Raw genomic sequence first — 14,816 nt, forward strand, 5'->3', positions numbered from 1 at the left:
CCTCCCTCCCTCCCTTCCTTCCTCTCCTCTTGTTTTTATATTCTCTCTATTCAGAATGTTTTCCAAGAGCACAGTCCTGTTTATTCTGCAGAGCTTCAGACCCTTTTGCCTTCTCTCCCCTCTTACCTCCCATGATCCCATCTCCCCAGGGCATCTTACTTTTGGGCTTTCGTGGGTCCAGAGCTTTGTTTTTGAGACCTTTATACTTCTAGAGCTACTCTGCCTTTCCCTCTTCAAACCACATCTGTCCAATGTCCCACTCTACCGCTGTGGCTGAGGTAACCTAGGTTTTTGCCTGACCCTTCAGGTGACACCTGCAAATTACAGATGCTTTAAGGGCTCTTTGCATTGGAGTTCTGGCCAGTCAGTTCACCCTTTGCCCAGAGAGGAAGGTGTTCTGCCGAAGTCCCGTTATCCAGGGGAGACCCTGGAGCTCTGTCTTCCCAGCCAGGCAGGCCCTCCCCACTGTCTCCGCACAAGGACGGGCTGTGGGAAGGGGTGAACCGATGACAGACAACATGGGCAAATGAAGCCTCCTCACCTGTTCAAGCACCATGGACAAGAGCTGTAGCTCTCTTTTAAAAAAATTTAAATATATTTTTATTGATTTTAGAGAGGAAGGGAGAGGAAGAGAGAGATAGAAACATCAGTGATGAAGGAGAATCATTGATAGAGCCTGCAAACCGGGCATGTACCCTTGACAGGAATTGAACCTGGGACCCTTCAGTCCGCAGGCCAAAGCTCTATTCACTAAGCCAAACCAGTTAGGGTATCTAAGTGGATAGCTAATGCCTCTGTTTCCCTAGGACCGTGGTCGGCAAACCGTGGCTCGCAAGCCACATGCGGCTCTTTGGCCCCTTGAGTGTGGCTCTTCCTAAGCCTTAGGAGTACCCTAATTAAGTTAATAACAATATACCTACCTATATAGTTTAAGTTTAAAAAATCTGGCTCTCAAAAGAAATTTCAATCGTTGTACTGTTGATATTTGGCTCTGTTGACTAATGAGTTTGCCGACCACGGCCCTAGGGCAACAGTTAAATAGAGAGTTAGAAAAGAGACGTGACTTCCTCCACAGGCACACGGCCTGCGGAGGTCAGCGGAGTCTGTAGGCTACAAGTTAGTATCTAACACCATATTCACTTCAGCACCAACTAAAGATCAAGACGCTCTTCTGAAATGAAAAGCTACCCGAGAGGAAGGACAGCCAGTCCGCCTGTGGATGGCGAGTTATTTCACAAGGGTGAGCTACACGCGGACAATGCTTGGTTTTATGTCAACACTGTGATGTCGACAAAAGCTGGTCACAAGCACATGAAGCTTCAGAAGCCCAAGGCTCTGCGTTTTCTCAGCATCAATAAGCCTGTCTCCCTGACCACTGAGCAGCACTGTTTCTATGGGACTTGATGTTAGTAAGTGGGGAGCAGCCATGAGAAGGTGCACAGTGACACTGGTTAGTTCAGAGAAGTCTCAGTACCTTGGTGAGAATTACTCCCTGAAACTATAAACATGGGAGATGTTAGCTAGTCTGTGACTCCCTTGTGAAAATAAAGCACAATGGCTCAGCCAGCTGTGAGAAGAACTGGCAAACAAAGACACCTTCAATAGAAATGTTTTCAGGACACTGGATGTGAAAAGTTGACGATAATGCAAAAATTTAGTCATTTGAACCCTCAACAAACATTCATGTTCTAAAGATTTGACACACAGGACATCATTTGCCATAAAGAGTGTCACAAAGGATACCTACGTCAGAAAACAGAAACCTACTTAACCCACTACATGGGATTTTGAAGCCAGAAGAGCCCTTGGGGATCGCTGTTCCAAGCCTAGGAAGACTGGGGGGTTTGTGGGAGATTCAGCCCCTGAGTGTGGTCTCCGAGCTCAGGTGGGGAGTACTTGGCCCACCTCTGCGCCCCTCTTTCAGGAACACAGCACCTGCATACCTAGAGGCAAATGGTTCTAAGAACCAATGCAGCCAGGACTCGGTTACAGAACCACTGGCAGGGCCACCTGCCTGGCAGCAGAGGAGAAACAAGAGGTTACTTCTGGGCTCCGAGGACCCGCTGGTTTGGAAGGCTGACTCCTGGGGCTCAGTGGAACCAAGCTGGCTTCAAGAAAGAGCACGATCCCTTGGGAACCCAGTTCTCAGGAGGCTCCTGGACGGGCCCCAAGCCCCAGAAGCTCCTTCTTCAGCTACTTAAAATGCAGACATCAGGGACCATCCTTGAATCATCACTGGGCTCCCCAACAGCCAGCCAGAGGGGGCTGACTCCAGGGCCCAGTCTGTTCACAGCCAAGGGCTGAGTCCAATCACGAGAAAATGCGTTTATGAAATGGCTCTGCTGCTGCTGGACAGGAACCTGAAGCCCTAATTCCTAGGCAGGTTTTCGCCAAGAACCCTGAACTGCCACTGGTGTCACTGTGTCTGTGGGAATGTGCACTTCCCCCTGCTTGGCTCTCAGAGAGCAGGCCAGGGGTGGAGGCAGGAGGGACAGTGACGTCTGGATAAAGCTCTCTCTACAGAAGCTTGGCCTGGCTTCTCCCTGGTACCTCAACTTGACTGCTGAGCAGGCGAAGGGGGCTCACTCACCCATGCACGTGGGTGACCAATAACTTGTTGGTGTAGATGGCATATTCTCAAAACAGGAAAAGACTGATCATACATGCAAGGAAATCTAGAAGTTTCCAGACAAGAGCTTCTCTCGAGTTACAGATGAGGCAGCTCGTTGTGAAGGAAGGAGCCAGTGATTTGAGGCCAAGCAGGTGCGTGGTGCAGCCCCAGCTCTGAAACCTGCCAGATGTGGGTGGGGGATCTATTTCATAGGGTTTTTACTAAATGAAGTAAACAGGGGACACAGTCAAGTGTCAGCCTCTTCCCCTCCACTGGAGGTATCAGGGGTTTTCCCGACGCTGACGTGGCCAAGTTCAGCGTGAAAGTACATGGAGAAGCTGCCGAGGGAACCCAGGCACACGGAGGAGGAGGGGGCAGAGCACTGACCGGAGGCGGGCGTCTGGGATCCCTTTCTCCAAGGGTTGGTTCTACCTCCTGTGGTTGTCAAACAATGTTGCTTGGACCTCTGGCTGGCAGGTGGGGGTGGGGGAGTGGGAGGAGGTGTTTGGGGCTCTGGGAGCCCTGGGAGTAGCAGTGTTTTTAACCTGTTTAAAACTCCGGAATTTCACATATGGATTCTGAGGCTAAGACAAACACACACAGATCTGAAAAGTGCAGGGATAAACGGTCCAGCAGGCCACCTCCACACAAAGACCACGCATGGAGCGTCATCACTGCCTGAAGGAGGGATGGGTACATGATCCCAACCCGCAGGCAGAATCCCCAAGGCGAGGTGGGATAGCCCTGCTCCTCACCAATGAGAGAGATCAGAGCACGAAACTACAGAGGTGAGCCCAAAGGGCTGTGTCGACGAAGGAGAGTTCGTGAGAGCGGAGAGGTCTTGGAAGCCTTCCGTACAACGCAACGCCGGGTTCCCGACTGCGCCACTCAGAGCTCATCACGGAGGGCTCCCCGGGGTTCTCCCAAGCGCACGGGGAGGGCCATTTTAGAGGGAGCTCTTTGGGGACCCCACCCATCTCTGTGCAAATACAGAACCTTTCCCCAGACCCGGCTGCAGAGAGCGGGCCCTTACCTTCCTCAGCTCTTCCTGGATGCTCTGGCTGTTGTCTTCAGAGGACAGACTTTCTTTCTGATTCTCGGACTCTGTCTTGGGCTCGGACTCCTGATCCTCCCCCGAAGATGTCTCCTTCTCACTCATTTTCATCGCCAACTCGAACAACTTGTTTCTCACTTTCTCCTCCGTGGTGTCGGCACGGGTCCGGGGGTGCCGAGTCTCATTGCCGAGGTCGGTCTCCGATAAGTCACCCAACACCTGAGTGAAAACCAGAATGGTGAGCTGAGGACGCCTCTCCTACAGTCACGTGGTTCGTCCCCAATGGCACCCGGGAGGATCGTCCAGGAAAGTGACAGCTCTCTGACCTGGTCTGGAGAAACACAGATGGGCTTTTACTTTTCACTTTTATTTCCTCAAACACATGCATCTTAACACTTTGTTAAAGGGTTCGGACAGGTGAGCATCTGCACTCCGAGGACACGTTGGAATTCAACAGGAGTTTTTAGTCACAAAATACTTGCTGAGCCCCCAGCCTGAGCGGCAGCACCGTGCTGGTGCTGATAAGGCAAGGCTGAGCAAATCCGGCCCAGCCTAGAGGAGGCACAGTAAAACCTTCCATACTAGCCGCCATGATGGCGCGTGCAGAGAAGGGGGTGGGGTGGGAGGGATGCTCTGATAGCCACTAAGGGGCACTTGCTGGGAGACGCTGGGGATTAGGCAAAAGCCTTCCTTGTGGAATCAATGTCTGAGTTGAGCATCAAAGTATAGCAGCTACTCAGCTCAAAGGCAGAGAGGGAAGAACGGGATGCCAGGCAAAGGTTTTGAGATGCAGCAAGGACCTTGCACATCTGTAAGGAATACTGTGTGGTATTCCCTTGGTAATTATGGTTCTAGCTTAGTGATGACACTGACAGCTCCTACTCTCTACTTGGTGAACATCTCCTAAGCTCCTCCTGTGAGCAAGTCCCTGGCCAGGCCTGGGGAACTCCAGGAGCACACGGAGGCTGTGACTCTCACTTATTCTTGGCCTTGACGTGGACAGATGTATATGGAATGTTAAGATAACCTCAGCATACCATCAGGGTCTACTAGACCCAATTTTAGTGTTTGAGTTTCCTCATTGAGTTAGTTGTTCAATCTATTTATAAGGCTTGATATCTCATGACTTTTATTACTTTGTGAATGGCTTCCAAAGAATAAATGGAAAATTTACTTATATTTTAAATAAAATAAAACATTCTATCTTGCATTTACTACATGGGTTCACTGGGCCCTTTTGTAACTCTAAGGTACACGATGGGATCTTTGTGATCTAATTCTTCCCATCTTTTGAAATATTTTGCTGTTTCATCACCCTGGGAGATATTTTTCATGATTACTCATCAGTTATTCCCAATTATGCTAGGAGACTGAGATAATAATACGGAAGAAAAGAATTGCCTCGAAGAATGATTCAATAGTGAAATAAATCATCACTGTTTTGAGTCTGCTTTTAGCTCACTGCATACAGTTGAGAATTCAAAATTTCATAATGACAAAGAGAAGAAATGGACAGAGAACAATGCTTCACAATTATTGTGTGACTCAGAAGATGAATTGGCAGAGGAGCACAGCTCTCCAGACTCTAACAATGATGGTGATGTTGACTGTATGAGTAAAATCTCAGACCAAGAGTCTTCAGGTGATAACGTCCTAGGTGACTTATCTTAAACTCAAGAATCCATGAGCACACTATGTATTCCTAAGGACAAGAAAGTATGATATTTTCATTTAGTTAGTCATTCGACAGGAAGAGCTTCATCATGCACATTTGCAACCAGAATCTGGACCATCCCTGTTTTGCTAAAAAGATGTGTGACAGTTCTGGCCCGGTGGCTCAGTTGGTTAGAACAAAAGGTTAAGGGTTGGCCCGGTCGGTGTGGCTCAATGGTTGAGAGTGACCTATGAACCAGGAGATCACAGTTCGATTCCCAGTCGGAGCACAATCCTGGGGTTGTGGGCTCTATCCTCTGTGGTAGGTGTGCAGGAGGCAGCCAATGGAAGATTCTCTTTCATCATTGATGTTTCTATCTCTCTCTTCCTCTCCCTGAAAATCAATAAAAACATTTAAAAAAGAGAGAGAGACAACTTTGACAACCTGCTATTTAAAATAATAATAATAATTTTTAAAAAGGTTGCAGGTTGGATTCTCAGCCAGGGCGCATACCTAGATTGCGGGTTTGGTCCCCAGTCAGGATGCATATGGGAGGCAACCGATTCATGGTTCTTTCTCACATTGATGTTTCTCTTTCTCTCAAATCAATGAAAACATACCCCTGGGTGAGGATGAAAAATAAATAAAATGTCTTTTAAAAAGCTTTCTTAAACAAGGTACAAAATAAAAAATAAAGGAAATAACTGATAAATTATTATTAAGAAAAACGATTGACAAATTATTAGCAACAAAACTTTTGCATGTAAAATGAAGTTAAGGCAAAAGTGATAATCAAGGGGAGAATATTTTCAATGTGTAACCATCAAAAAACTAAAATCTACAACATAATTACAAAATAAAACTGATTCGGAAAAATCAATAAGAAAAAGGCAAGTGGTCCAATAAAATAATAGAAGGTGATAAATGTGTCTTTCACAGAAGAAAAAAAATGCAAATAGCTTCAAATATTGGGAAAAATGTGCAACCTCAGTCGTAACTATGCAAATGTTAACTGGAAAGAAATGCATTTCTCCCCTCACTTAAGGTGGTGACAGTCTCACAGGCTGACGGCACTAAGTACTGTGGACAACAGGGGAAACATACTCAAACAGTGCTTGGCCGCGTGAACTGCTATGAGGCTTTGGGAGCCTGATTTGGCCAGTACTCGTTAGAATGAAAGATCCATGTACCTCAAGTCAGCAATTCTACTTCCTGTACTTGTGTAAAGAGACTTGCACAGCGATATTCTCCGCAGCGTTGTTTATAACCTCAGCCTCTGGAAAGTCTTTAATGTCCATCTTTCTGGGAACTGTGGGTGGTGGTCCCTCCCCACCATGGAGAGTGGAAAGCCCAGGGGGCTGGGTGGACGCTGGCAGCAGCCTGCCCCCGTGGGGAAGTCTTCCATCACTAGCATCACTTAGACTTTTCCGTGCATGGTTCAGAGCGATAAGAAAGAGACTGACTTCTGTTAGATTTAGTTTTGTTTAAGAACTCCCTACAGGCAAGGCACCCTCACTGCTTGCACCCCGGAAGGATTGCTCCCACTCCCACACTCCCAGGGAACACGTGATGCAATCTTTTGCAGGTACGATGAGCAGTTCTGTGTGTGCTGACATCCCTATGACTTATTGTTAAGAGAAAGAGGAAGCAGAATATGGATAGAAAGACGCTGGTTTTGCTAAAACACAGATACATTTACAGAACTATATTTCTAAATGTACTATCTGCGTATAAATGCACAAATACAACTGAAGTCATTTGGGGGAAGATAACAAGGATTTAGGGTTGTGGTCAAGGGAGATGATATCTGTGTTTTGAAATTTATAATTTAAAAGCATACAGGTAAACTATATATATATATTTTTCTTTTTGAGAAGAGAACTGCTCTAGTAAACTAACGAGAAGGGAGGATCGGGAGGCCAGAGTTTTGAAGTCCCTGGAAGTGCAACGCCATCGCCACCTAGTGGAGAGGAGAGGACACTGCCAGGGGAGGGGGACACAACACTGGTCCAAGCCATCACCTTTCTCTCAGCGCTTGCCTTCTCTTTATTGACGCCTTGCCAAGATGAATACCAAAAGATAACTTGCAAGCCACTTCAGAATAAACAGAAAGCTTCAGGCACCTACTTATGCTGCATATATGGCATTTTATACCTGCAAGTGTGCAGACGACCCTCAAGAATATCCCTGAGGGAAGTTACTCACGGTTTCGGGAAAGCAGTCTGCACCTGAGCTAGGTGATAATGATTCCCAGTTGCACAGAACTTTATATTTTCTCTATCGCCACAACAATCCTGAGATCACTTTTAATGATCTTGTTTTACAGAGAAAATGAGAGCTTAGCCCAAATAAGGGCCTTTTCTAGGCACGATATGCACAGGTCAGGTAGGACTGACGCCAAATTCTGTGACATTCACTTCCCTCAACCCTTCTTTGAAGTGGGTTCCACGAGTATCTCCATTTACAGACGAGGGAGCTGAGACCTAGAGAGATGCTTTGCCCAGGTCACATAGCTGGACTTGAACCAGGAAGGCTGACTCTAGGCCCCAGGCCCTTCCCCTGGTGCCAGTGGCCCTCACACTTGCATGCACAGGATTATCAGGAGAGTTCACTGCCACAGAGATGGCTGGATCCAGCAGGACTGGGGTGGGGCCTGCGAATCTGCATTTCCAGCATGTTCCCTGATGCTGCTGGTCCGGGGCCACACCTTGCAAAGCTACTTTGAACCCTAAGCTCTCATCTCTGAGGGGGCCGTGGAATGCCAGAGAGTTGATGTGACCTGTCTGTGTCGCTCAGCTACTTAGCAGCAAACATCATGATGAGAATCTGGGTCTGAAGTCTTAACCCCGGACTCTCTATGCCAACCATGCTTGAAGGAGTGCACATCCTCCCAGAAAGTGTGCGCGTGCGCGTGCGCTTGCACACACCTATTTTATTACCTGGTGGGTGCTCAGCTCCTGGGAATGGGCGTTGGGGGAAGATAGCTCCTTGCTTGGATCCTCTGAGCCCACGCGGGCCCTTCTCCACCTCCGGGCCCGCCGGTCTGGCGCGTGGGGGGCCTCCTCAGGCTCGCTGCTGTCCGAGGTCTCCCTGCTGGCTGCCTGGGGATTGAAGTTCACGTCCAGCTCCCCCTGGAGGTGCATCTTTTCGGCGACAGGGGTCCTAGGAGCCTTCCTCTGCAGCCAGGACAGTCTGGCCCGATGATGCCCTGTTTCCCGGGAGGAGCCCGTGGAGGACGTCTCTGAGTCAGAGCACGTGGCCTCGAGGTGGGGGGAAAGCCTGGAGGGAGCAGAGGTGGCGGAGGGGACTTGGTCCAAGCCTTGGGCCTGCGTGGGCTGAGGCTGGGGGTTCCTGGGCAGATCCTGGGGCCGTGGGCATAGCGTGCTCAAGGCCTCACTCCAGTCAAAGTCCTCCTCGCTGTCGGAGCCCATCTCCTCGTAGGCGGAGGCCACGCTGGAGGCAGCCTCCAGGGCCTGGAATGCGCCACTCTTAGGTTTGGCCAGCAGGCGGGCGGGGGGCAGAGCACCATCCTTCAGCGCCACCCAGTTCCCATCGGGGCTCTGCAAAACGGGGGCCCGGTCTGTAGGTGGGAGGGAGAGAAACCAGAGAGGCCGTTATCAGCTTAGGGCAAGTGAGGTTGCCACCTGCCACTGCCCCATGACTGGCTCCTGGGGTCTTGGGGAGCAGCTGCTCTAGGAAGTCCATAGGGGCACACCTAACTGGGGGCAAGTTGAAAGGTCCCCAGGAAGTCCCTCGAGGCCTCCCAGGGCCCCAGTGCGGCGCAGATGAAGAGAAACTCAGAGATCTGACTCCTAGCTAATGCCACCCAGGTAGATGGTCCCCTCCGTCTCCGAGAGTCGCCCCACTCCTGTCCTCGGCTGGCCTGGCCTGGGTAGCGACGGGGAGAGGGGAAGGCTGCTGCTGGCAGCCTCAGGTCCTGGCTCTTTGACTTTGGCCATGGTTTTGTCTCTTAGATCCTCCTTTTCCTCACTGGATGGGAGAAGACACCATCACCTGCTTCCATCACCTGCCTGGCCCACCTCACAGGTTAGCACACCCTGCCCTCAGCAACTGTACAGACCTCACTCACAACAGCCTTGACAGATGGCGTGGGAGTCAGCCCAGTGCCGCCTCCTCTCCTCCCCTGCCTTGGCAATCCCAGGTTGCCATGTTCCCCTGGGGAAGCTAGAAGTTGGCCAACTTCTTTCTCGGCAAGAGCACAGACGTTTCCACGAACACGCAACCCTATGAAAACCTTGGCTGTCGAGCTGCATCATGGGAAGTGCTCAATGTCGCATCTGGGCTCCAAGACCACATTCTCTTTGTCCACTGGGGGCATCCTCTGGGACCCTGCTCCTCGCCACCCCCTCCTCTGTCCAAATTCTCACCCTTTCCTGGTTGTGCAGACAGTAGTCAGCGAGCAACTGGGGGCAGGGACCGTCCCCTGATCTTCACGTCCCAGCTGTGCGCACAGGAGATGTTCTGTCAAGGACTCTAAGTGAGTGTGTGTTTGGGGAGACCCACGAGCTGCTGTGAGCGCTGTCAGGACTGAGGCAGAGTTGCTATGGTTCACTCAGCCCGCAGTGCTCCTGGCGCTAACCCCAGCTGTGGACCGACATGCTCCAGAACCAACCCTCCCCCTGACACAGAAACAGAGCTGCTGACATCAGCCCAGTGGACATTAACCTTCTACGATGACCTCCACCTCCAGGCCTCCTCTGTTCTGCATCTCTGCTCCGCTAAGGCTGAGCCATGCCCCCGGGAGTGATCTGCTTCCTGCTGTACATATCAGACAGCGGTCAGGACCTCTGGGGTTGGCCTGGACATTTCAGCACGTCAAGGCCCAGCATTCCTCAGGAAAACCAGCGGTTTCCTACACAAGCGCTTTATTTATTATTTATTTTTCATTTTCCATCTTCCTCCTGAGGGATGCATGGATGTTTGGACCGAGTGTGAAATGTGTGTGTGTGTGATGTTGTTGAACTAAGTTTTATGCGTAGACAGAACTGATGAATTACACGTGGGTGCCTTGTTTTACGGAATATTATGCACACAATCGTGTTTTGAAAAGCAGAGCCCTCTGCAAATGTATGCGGAGTGCTCGTAATTCAGCGGGGAACTGTTTTGTGGAGTGGAGTGTCTTTTAGAAGGTTTATCATATCCTTTAAGTGTACCAGTGTGTACGTTTGAATTCTGAAATGCTGTTCTTGTCACTGCTGCTTGTTTGTTTTTTAGGTGGGGGGACTCTCACTGTCAATTTAAAAAAGCTGTGATCGGAGCCACGGGGTGTGCATGTGAGGGTCAGGGTGCTCCCAGCTGTGGGGTCCTGGACAAGCCACTGACCCTCACTGTCCCTCAAGGCTTTCATCTGGCACGCAGGATAATGGCAGTGATTAGGAACGCCGTGGGAGGAATAAACAAAATAGGGCCCGCAGGTGGCCGCTATCCCCTGTAAAGCGATTCTTAAAAGCTAGTTATTTATTACTCTTTAGTGAAGATCTATTATGTGATGTTCTCAGAGGTCCTGTGGAATCTAAGAGTTCCTTCTCTGTGATAATTTTCCATCCAGGTGAGAGAGAAAGAAAAAAAATATGAATGAATGAACGAATGAATGAATGTGGGTCTGTTGGACAACAGCAGGGGGAAGAAAACATATCTAGAAAGGGAAAATGCACTTAAGGAAACCCCAAACCATACGCATACATAAGGAAACCTTCATGTGCTCACAGAATCTCCGCAATTTCTACTGACAGGTCCTAAAAGGTTCACATGGAAAGATTTCTTTTGGAAGGTCTTTAGAATAACTGTTAGAAAATACTTCATGCTTTTTATTCTTTGCACTGTGATAACAACAGGATTGGCTTATCTGGCTGCTGGTTAAGTCTTTGCCCTGACAGAGCAGAAGTCATAGCACAATCCTTGAAAGCACTGTCGGTATTTTGCTGCTAATTTATTGTTATGGTTGCTGAGGAAAGGGGTCGAGATTTGGGGGGATAATATGGGTGGAAGTACTCTATGGCTCCCTCTTGTGGGGACAACATTCCTAGCTTCCATCACAGATATGCGTATTTAGGTGAGGAAGGAACTGACCTGTGTGGGGTGGGGTGAGCATCTTTATCCCAGTTGTGGGGCCCAGGAGACCTCCCTGGCCTGAGCACAGGGGCTTCCCGGCCCTCGGCTGCTCCCCAGGTGATTCCAAGCATCTGGCAGCCTTCTGATGTGTGTGTGACTCTGGGAAAGGGTCTCAGCTAGTTTGGGCCCCTAAGGTTGGGAGGGATCACATGACTTGACAGCTTAATAAAGGACTGTGTGTGATAGATGTTGAGGAGTTTCTGCAGAGGGAAGTTCAATTGCCCTGTACAGAGAGAGGTGAGGCATTCCAGGAGGAGGAGCAGGAAGAGGGAACAGCAATGCCCTCCTCCTGTGTGGCAGGGGGGAAAAAAATCATGTGTCATCCGTTCCTGGGATGCATTTTCCCAGCCAGGACTACATTTCCCAGGATCCCTTGCTTCAAGGTGGGGCCATGTGACTAGTTCATGCTCCTGGGATGGGAGTGAAGGTGGTGCAGGTGTCATTTCCCTGCTGAGGTGGTTAGACAGCAGGTGCACCAACTTCTCCATTCTCTCTTCCTCCACCTGCTGGCCGGACGAGGATGGCCAGCAGAAGACTCAGAGGCCCTAGGGGACGGCAGAGCCACAGGGTCGAGGAGCCTCTGAAAGCCTCCTGCAGCCAGGACACGGCACTGCACAGCTGCCTGATGAGAACTAAAACTATGGCATTAAACCACCTAAAGGTGTGGTTCACTTGGCATAGCAAGTGTCACCCTAACAAACATGTCGGGCTTCAGAAAGGACACTCTTAGAACCAGACACTGGGACCCAAATCCCTTTGAACGCTGACCTGTCTGCTGGGTTGGATTAGCGTTCCTGGCCTGTGTGAGACATCCTCCCCCGTCCACGGACCAGGGGCTAGTCCTCGTCTCCATCCACTCTACAGGCAGCTGACGTGGGCTGTGCAGCCATGTGAGTTGCACACACAGGTCCAGGAGCCCCCCACTGTCCCACGGGTCTCACAGGAACACTGCCCAGGCTGCCCACAATGGGCACACGCTGCTCAGATGACAGGGGAAGAGCTGAGCGGCCACGCGGCAGCCAGAAGCCTCCAAACAGCACAGTTAACCCACAGGCCAACCAGATGCTGCTTAAAACACTCACCTGTCTGGTCCGGACTGTCCAGGCTCCTCCAGCTGGGCCACGCCGACTCCTCCCTGGGCTGCTGGCCCAGGCTCCCCGGATGCCTCGACGCAGCCTCCAGCAAACAGGTCTGCAGGGCATCTTCTCCGATGGGTGAGAACTCGGACGGGGACCGCTGTGGGCAGAAAGGAGGGGAAAGGGTGAGCTCAAGGGGCGCGGGCCCCGGGACGAAGGCTTTCAGCTTTGCGGCCGACACTGCACAGCGTGGAGGAGACGTGACGGTGTGGCCTTTTCTCGTGTTCTGGTTAAAAGCTGCAAATCAGTACATAGGGCCATATAATGGCAGAAACGGTTCCTGCTTATTCCACCGCCAGCCGGCCAGCCTGCACTAATGGGACAGACAGAGCCAGTTCTCACAGGGCTCCATATCCAGCCAACCCCCAGCTAGTATTTCTCAGGGCCGATTACATGTAATAAAAGTAAAAGCATCGTTTCCTCGAAGACTCCGAACCTGAGTTTCAGCAGGGTGGACAGTAAGCCACAACGTAAGTGCTGCAATAGACAAGTGAGCCAAGAGTGGTCAGTCCACAACCCAGAACTATCGCAACACAGTCCGACTTGGCGCCTGAATGAAAGAAAGGGAAATAAACTCCAATCCAAGGAGAAGTGGGATTTCCAATGACTGACAGGAACCTTGTTTAAACTGTATCATAAATATGTTATAAATATTATCTATAGAGAATTTGAAGCTCAGATGTTATAGATAAGGAATTTCATCCAACAGAGACCCATGTTTCCCTTGTCACTTAATGAAGGAATCCTCTTTTACTGGTGACCTAGTTTTCTCTTTTTATATCGACAAACCCAGGAGGGAAAGGGCAGGGAAGAGTGAAGCCCTCGGCAGCGTCTAGGACAGTAACGTGAAACCAAGGACTGTCTAATGCTCATCCAACCGAGCAGTCTGTCTCCACCTGCTGGCATGTGATAGAAGTGAAAGCACCTTTTCCTCGAAGACTCCAAACTTAAGTGTCAGCAGGGCTGCAATAGACAAGTGAGCCAAGAATGGTCAGCCCACAAGCCCTAGGCCTGGTCAATGCAACAGCCCAACACCTCCTCTCCCACCACAGGTGCTAAGAAGACAAAAGGAGGTGTGAGGAGACAAAGGAGAGTGCTTCTGGGGAGCTGTAGGCAGGCCCTGGGTGGTTGGGGGTGGACCAAGGAGGGGATCTGTGGGCAGGGCCTGGGTGGTTAGGGGTGGACCCAGGAGGGGAGGTGATGGCAGGGCCTAGGTGGTTGGGGGTGGACCCAGGAGGGGAGCTGTGGGCAGGGCCTGGGTGGTTGGGGGTGGACCCAGGAGGGGAGGTGTGGGCAAGGCCTAGGTGGTTGGGTGTGGACCCAGGAGGGCAGCTGTGGGCAGGCCCTGGGTGGTTAGGGTGGATGCAGGAGGGGAGATGTGGGCAGGCCATGTTGGGCATGGACCCAGGAGGGCAGCTGTGGGCAGGGCCTGGGTGGTTGGGGGTGGACTCAGGAGGGGAGATGTGGACAGGCTCTGGGTGGTTGGGTGTGGACCCAGGAGGAGAGCTGTGGGCAGGGCCTGGGTGGTTGGGGGTGGACCCAGGAGGGCAGCTGTGGGCAGGGCCTGGGTGGTTGGGGGTGGACCCAGGAGGAGAGCTGTGGACAGGCCCTGGGTGGCTGGGGCTGGACTCAGGAGTCAGCTGGATCTGGGCCTTTGCTGTAATACCTTGACCAACTGACTGAATTACTTTTCAAAAAATATTTTTTTCCCATCACAATTGACATTCAATTATATTAGGCTCATGTGCACAACATAGTGATTAGACATTTATGTAACGTATGAAGTGGTCCCCCTGATAAATCCAGTACCCATGCAACTGCTCGACTCTTCCACAGACTGTGAGCTCTCTGAAGGCCGGGAGAGACTTTGCGGGGGGGATCCTCAGTCCCATGTTTGTGACTGAATGTGTGGGACTCAGGTCTGGCCTGGAGGAGCTGACAGCCTATTGCCAGGTGCCGTGTTACTGTAAGCTCACAGGAGACACTTCCTATTCCCATCTCCAAGCTCCTCACTGTAAATCACGCAGAGCATATGTTCAAAAAAGGGGAAAGTAGCCAGGCCAGCATGGCTCAGTGCTTGAGCATCGACCTATGAACCGGGAGGTCACGGTTTGATCCTGGTCAGGGCACATGCCCGGGTTGCAGGCTCAATCTCCGGCAGGGGTCATGCAGGAGGCAGACAATCAATGATTCTCTCTCATCACTGATGTTTCTCTCTCTCTCTCTCTC

General features: G+C 50.8%; 1 protein-coding gene across 1 annotated transcript in view; it reads right to left on the reverse strand.

Moving 5' to 3' along the window:
- MYRIP (myosin VIIA and Rab interacting protein) overlaps window positions 1-14,816 on the reverse strand; it is a 159,399-nt gene that overhangs the window by 24,005 nt on the left and 120,578 nt on the right. Inside the window, exons 10-12 of the mRNA XM_014534937.1 lie at window positions 12,534-12,687; window positions 8,259-8,899; window positions 3,645-3,884 (exon numbers count right to left, since the gene is read on the reverse strand). Of these exons, the coding sequence (XP_014390423.1) occupies window positions 3,645-3,884; window positions 8,259-8,899; window positions 12,534-12,687 (1,035 nt within the window). The remainder of the gene's footprint in view (window positions 1-3,644; window positions 3,885-8,258; window positions 8,900-12,533; window positions 12,688-14,816) is intronic.

This window comes from Myotis brandtii, unplaced genomic scaffold (assembly GCF_000412655.1).
Source record: "Myotis brandtii unplaced genomic scaffold, ASM41265v1 scaffold134, whole genome shotgun sequence".
Classification (NCBI taxonomy): Eukaryota; Metazoa; Chordata; class Mammalia; order Chiroptera; family Vespertilionidae; genus Myotis; species Myotis brandtii.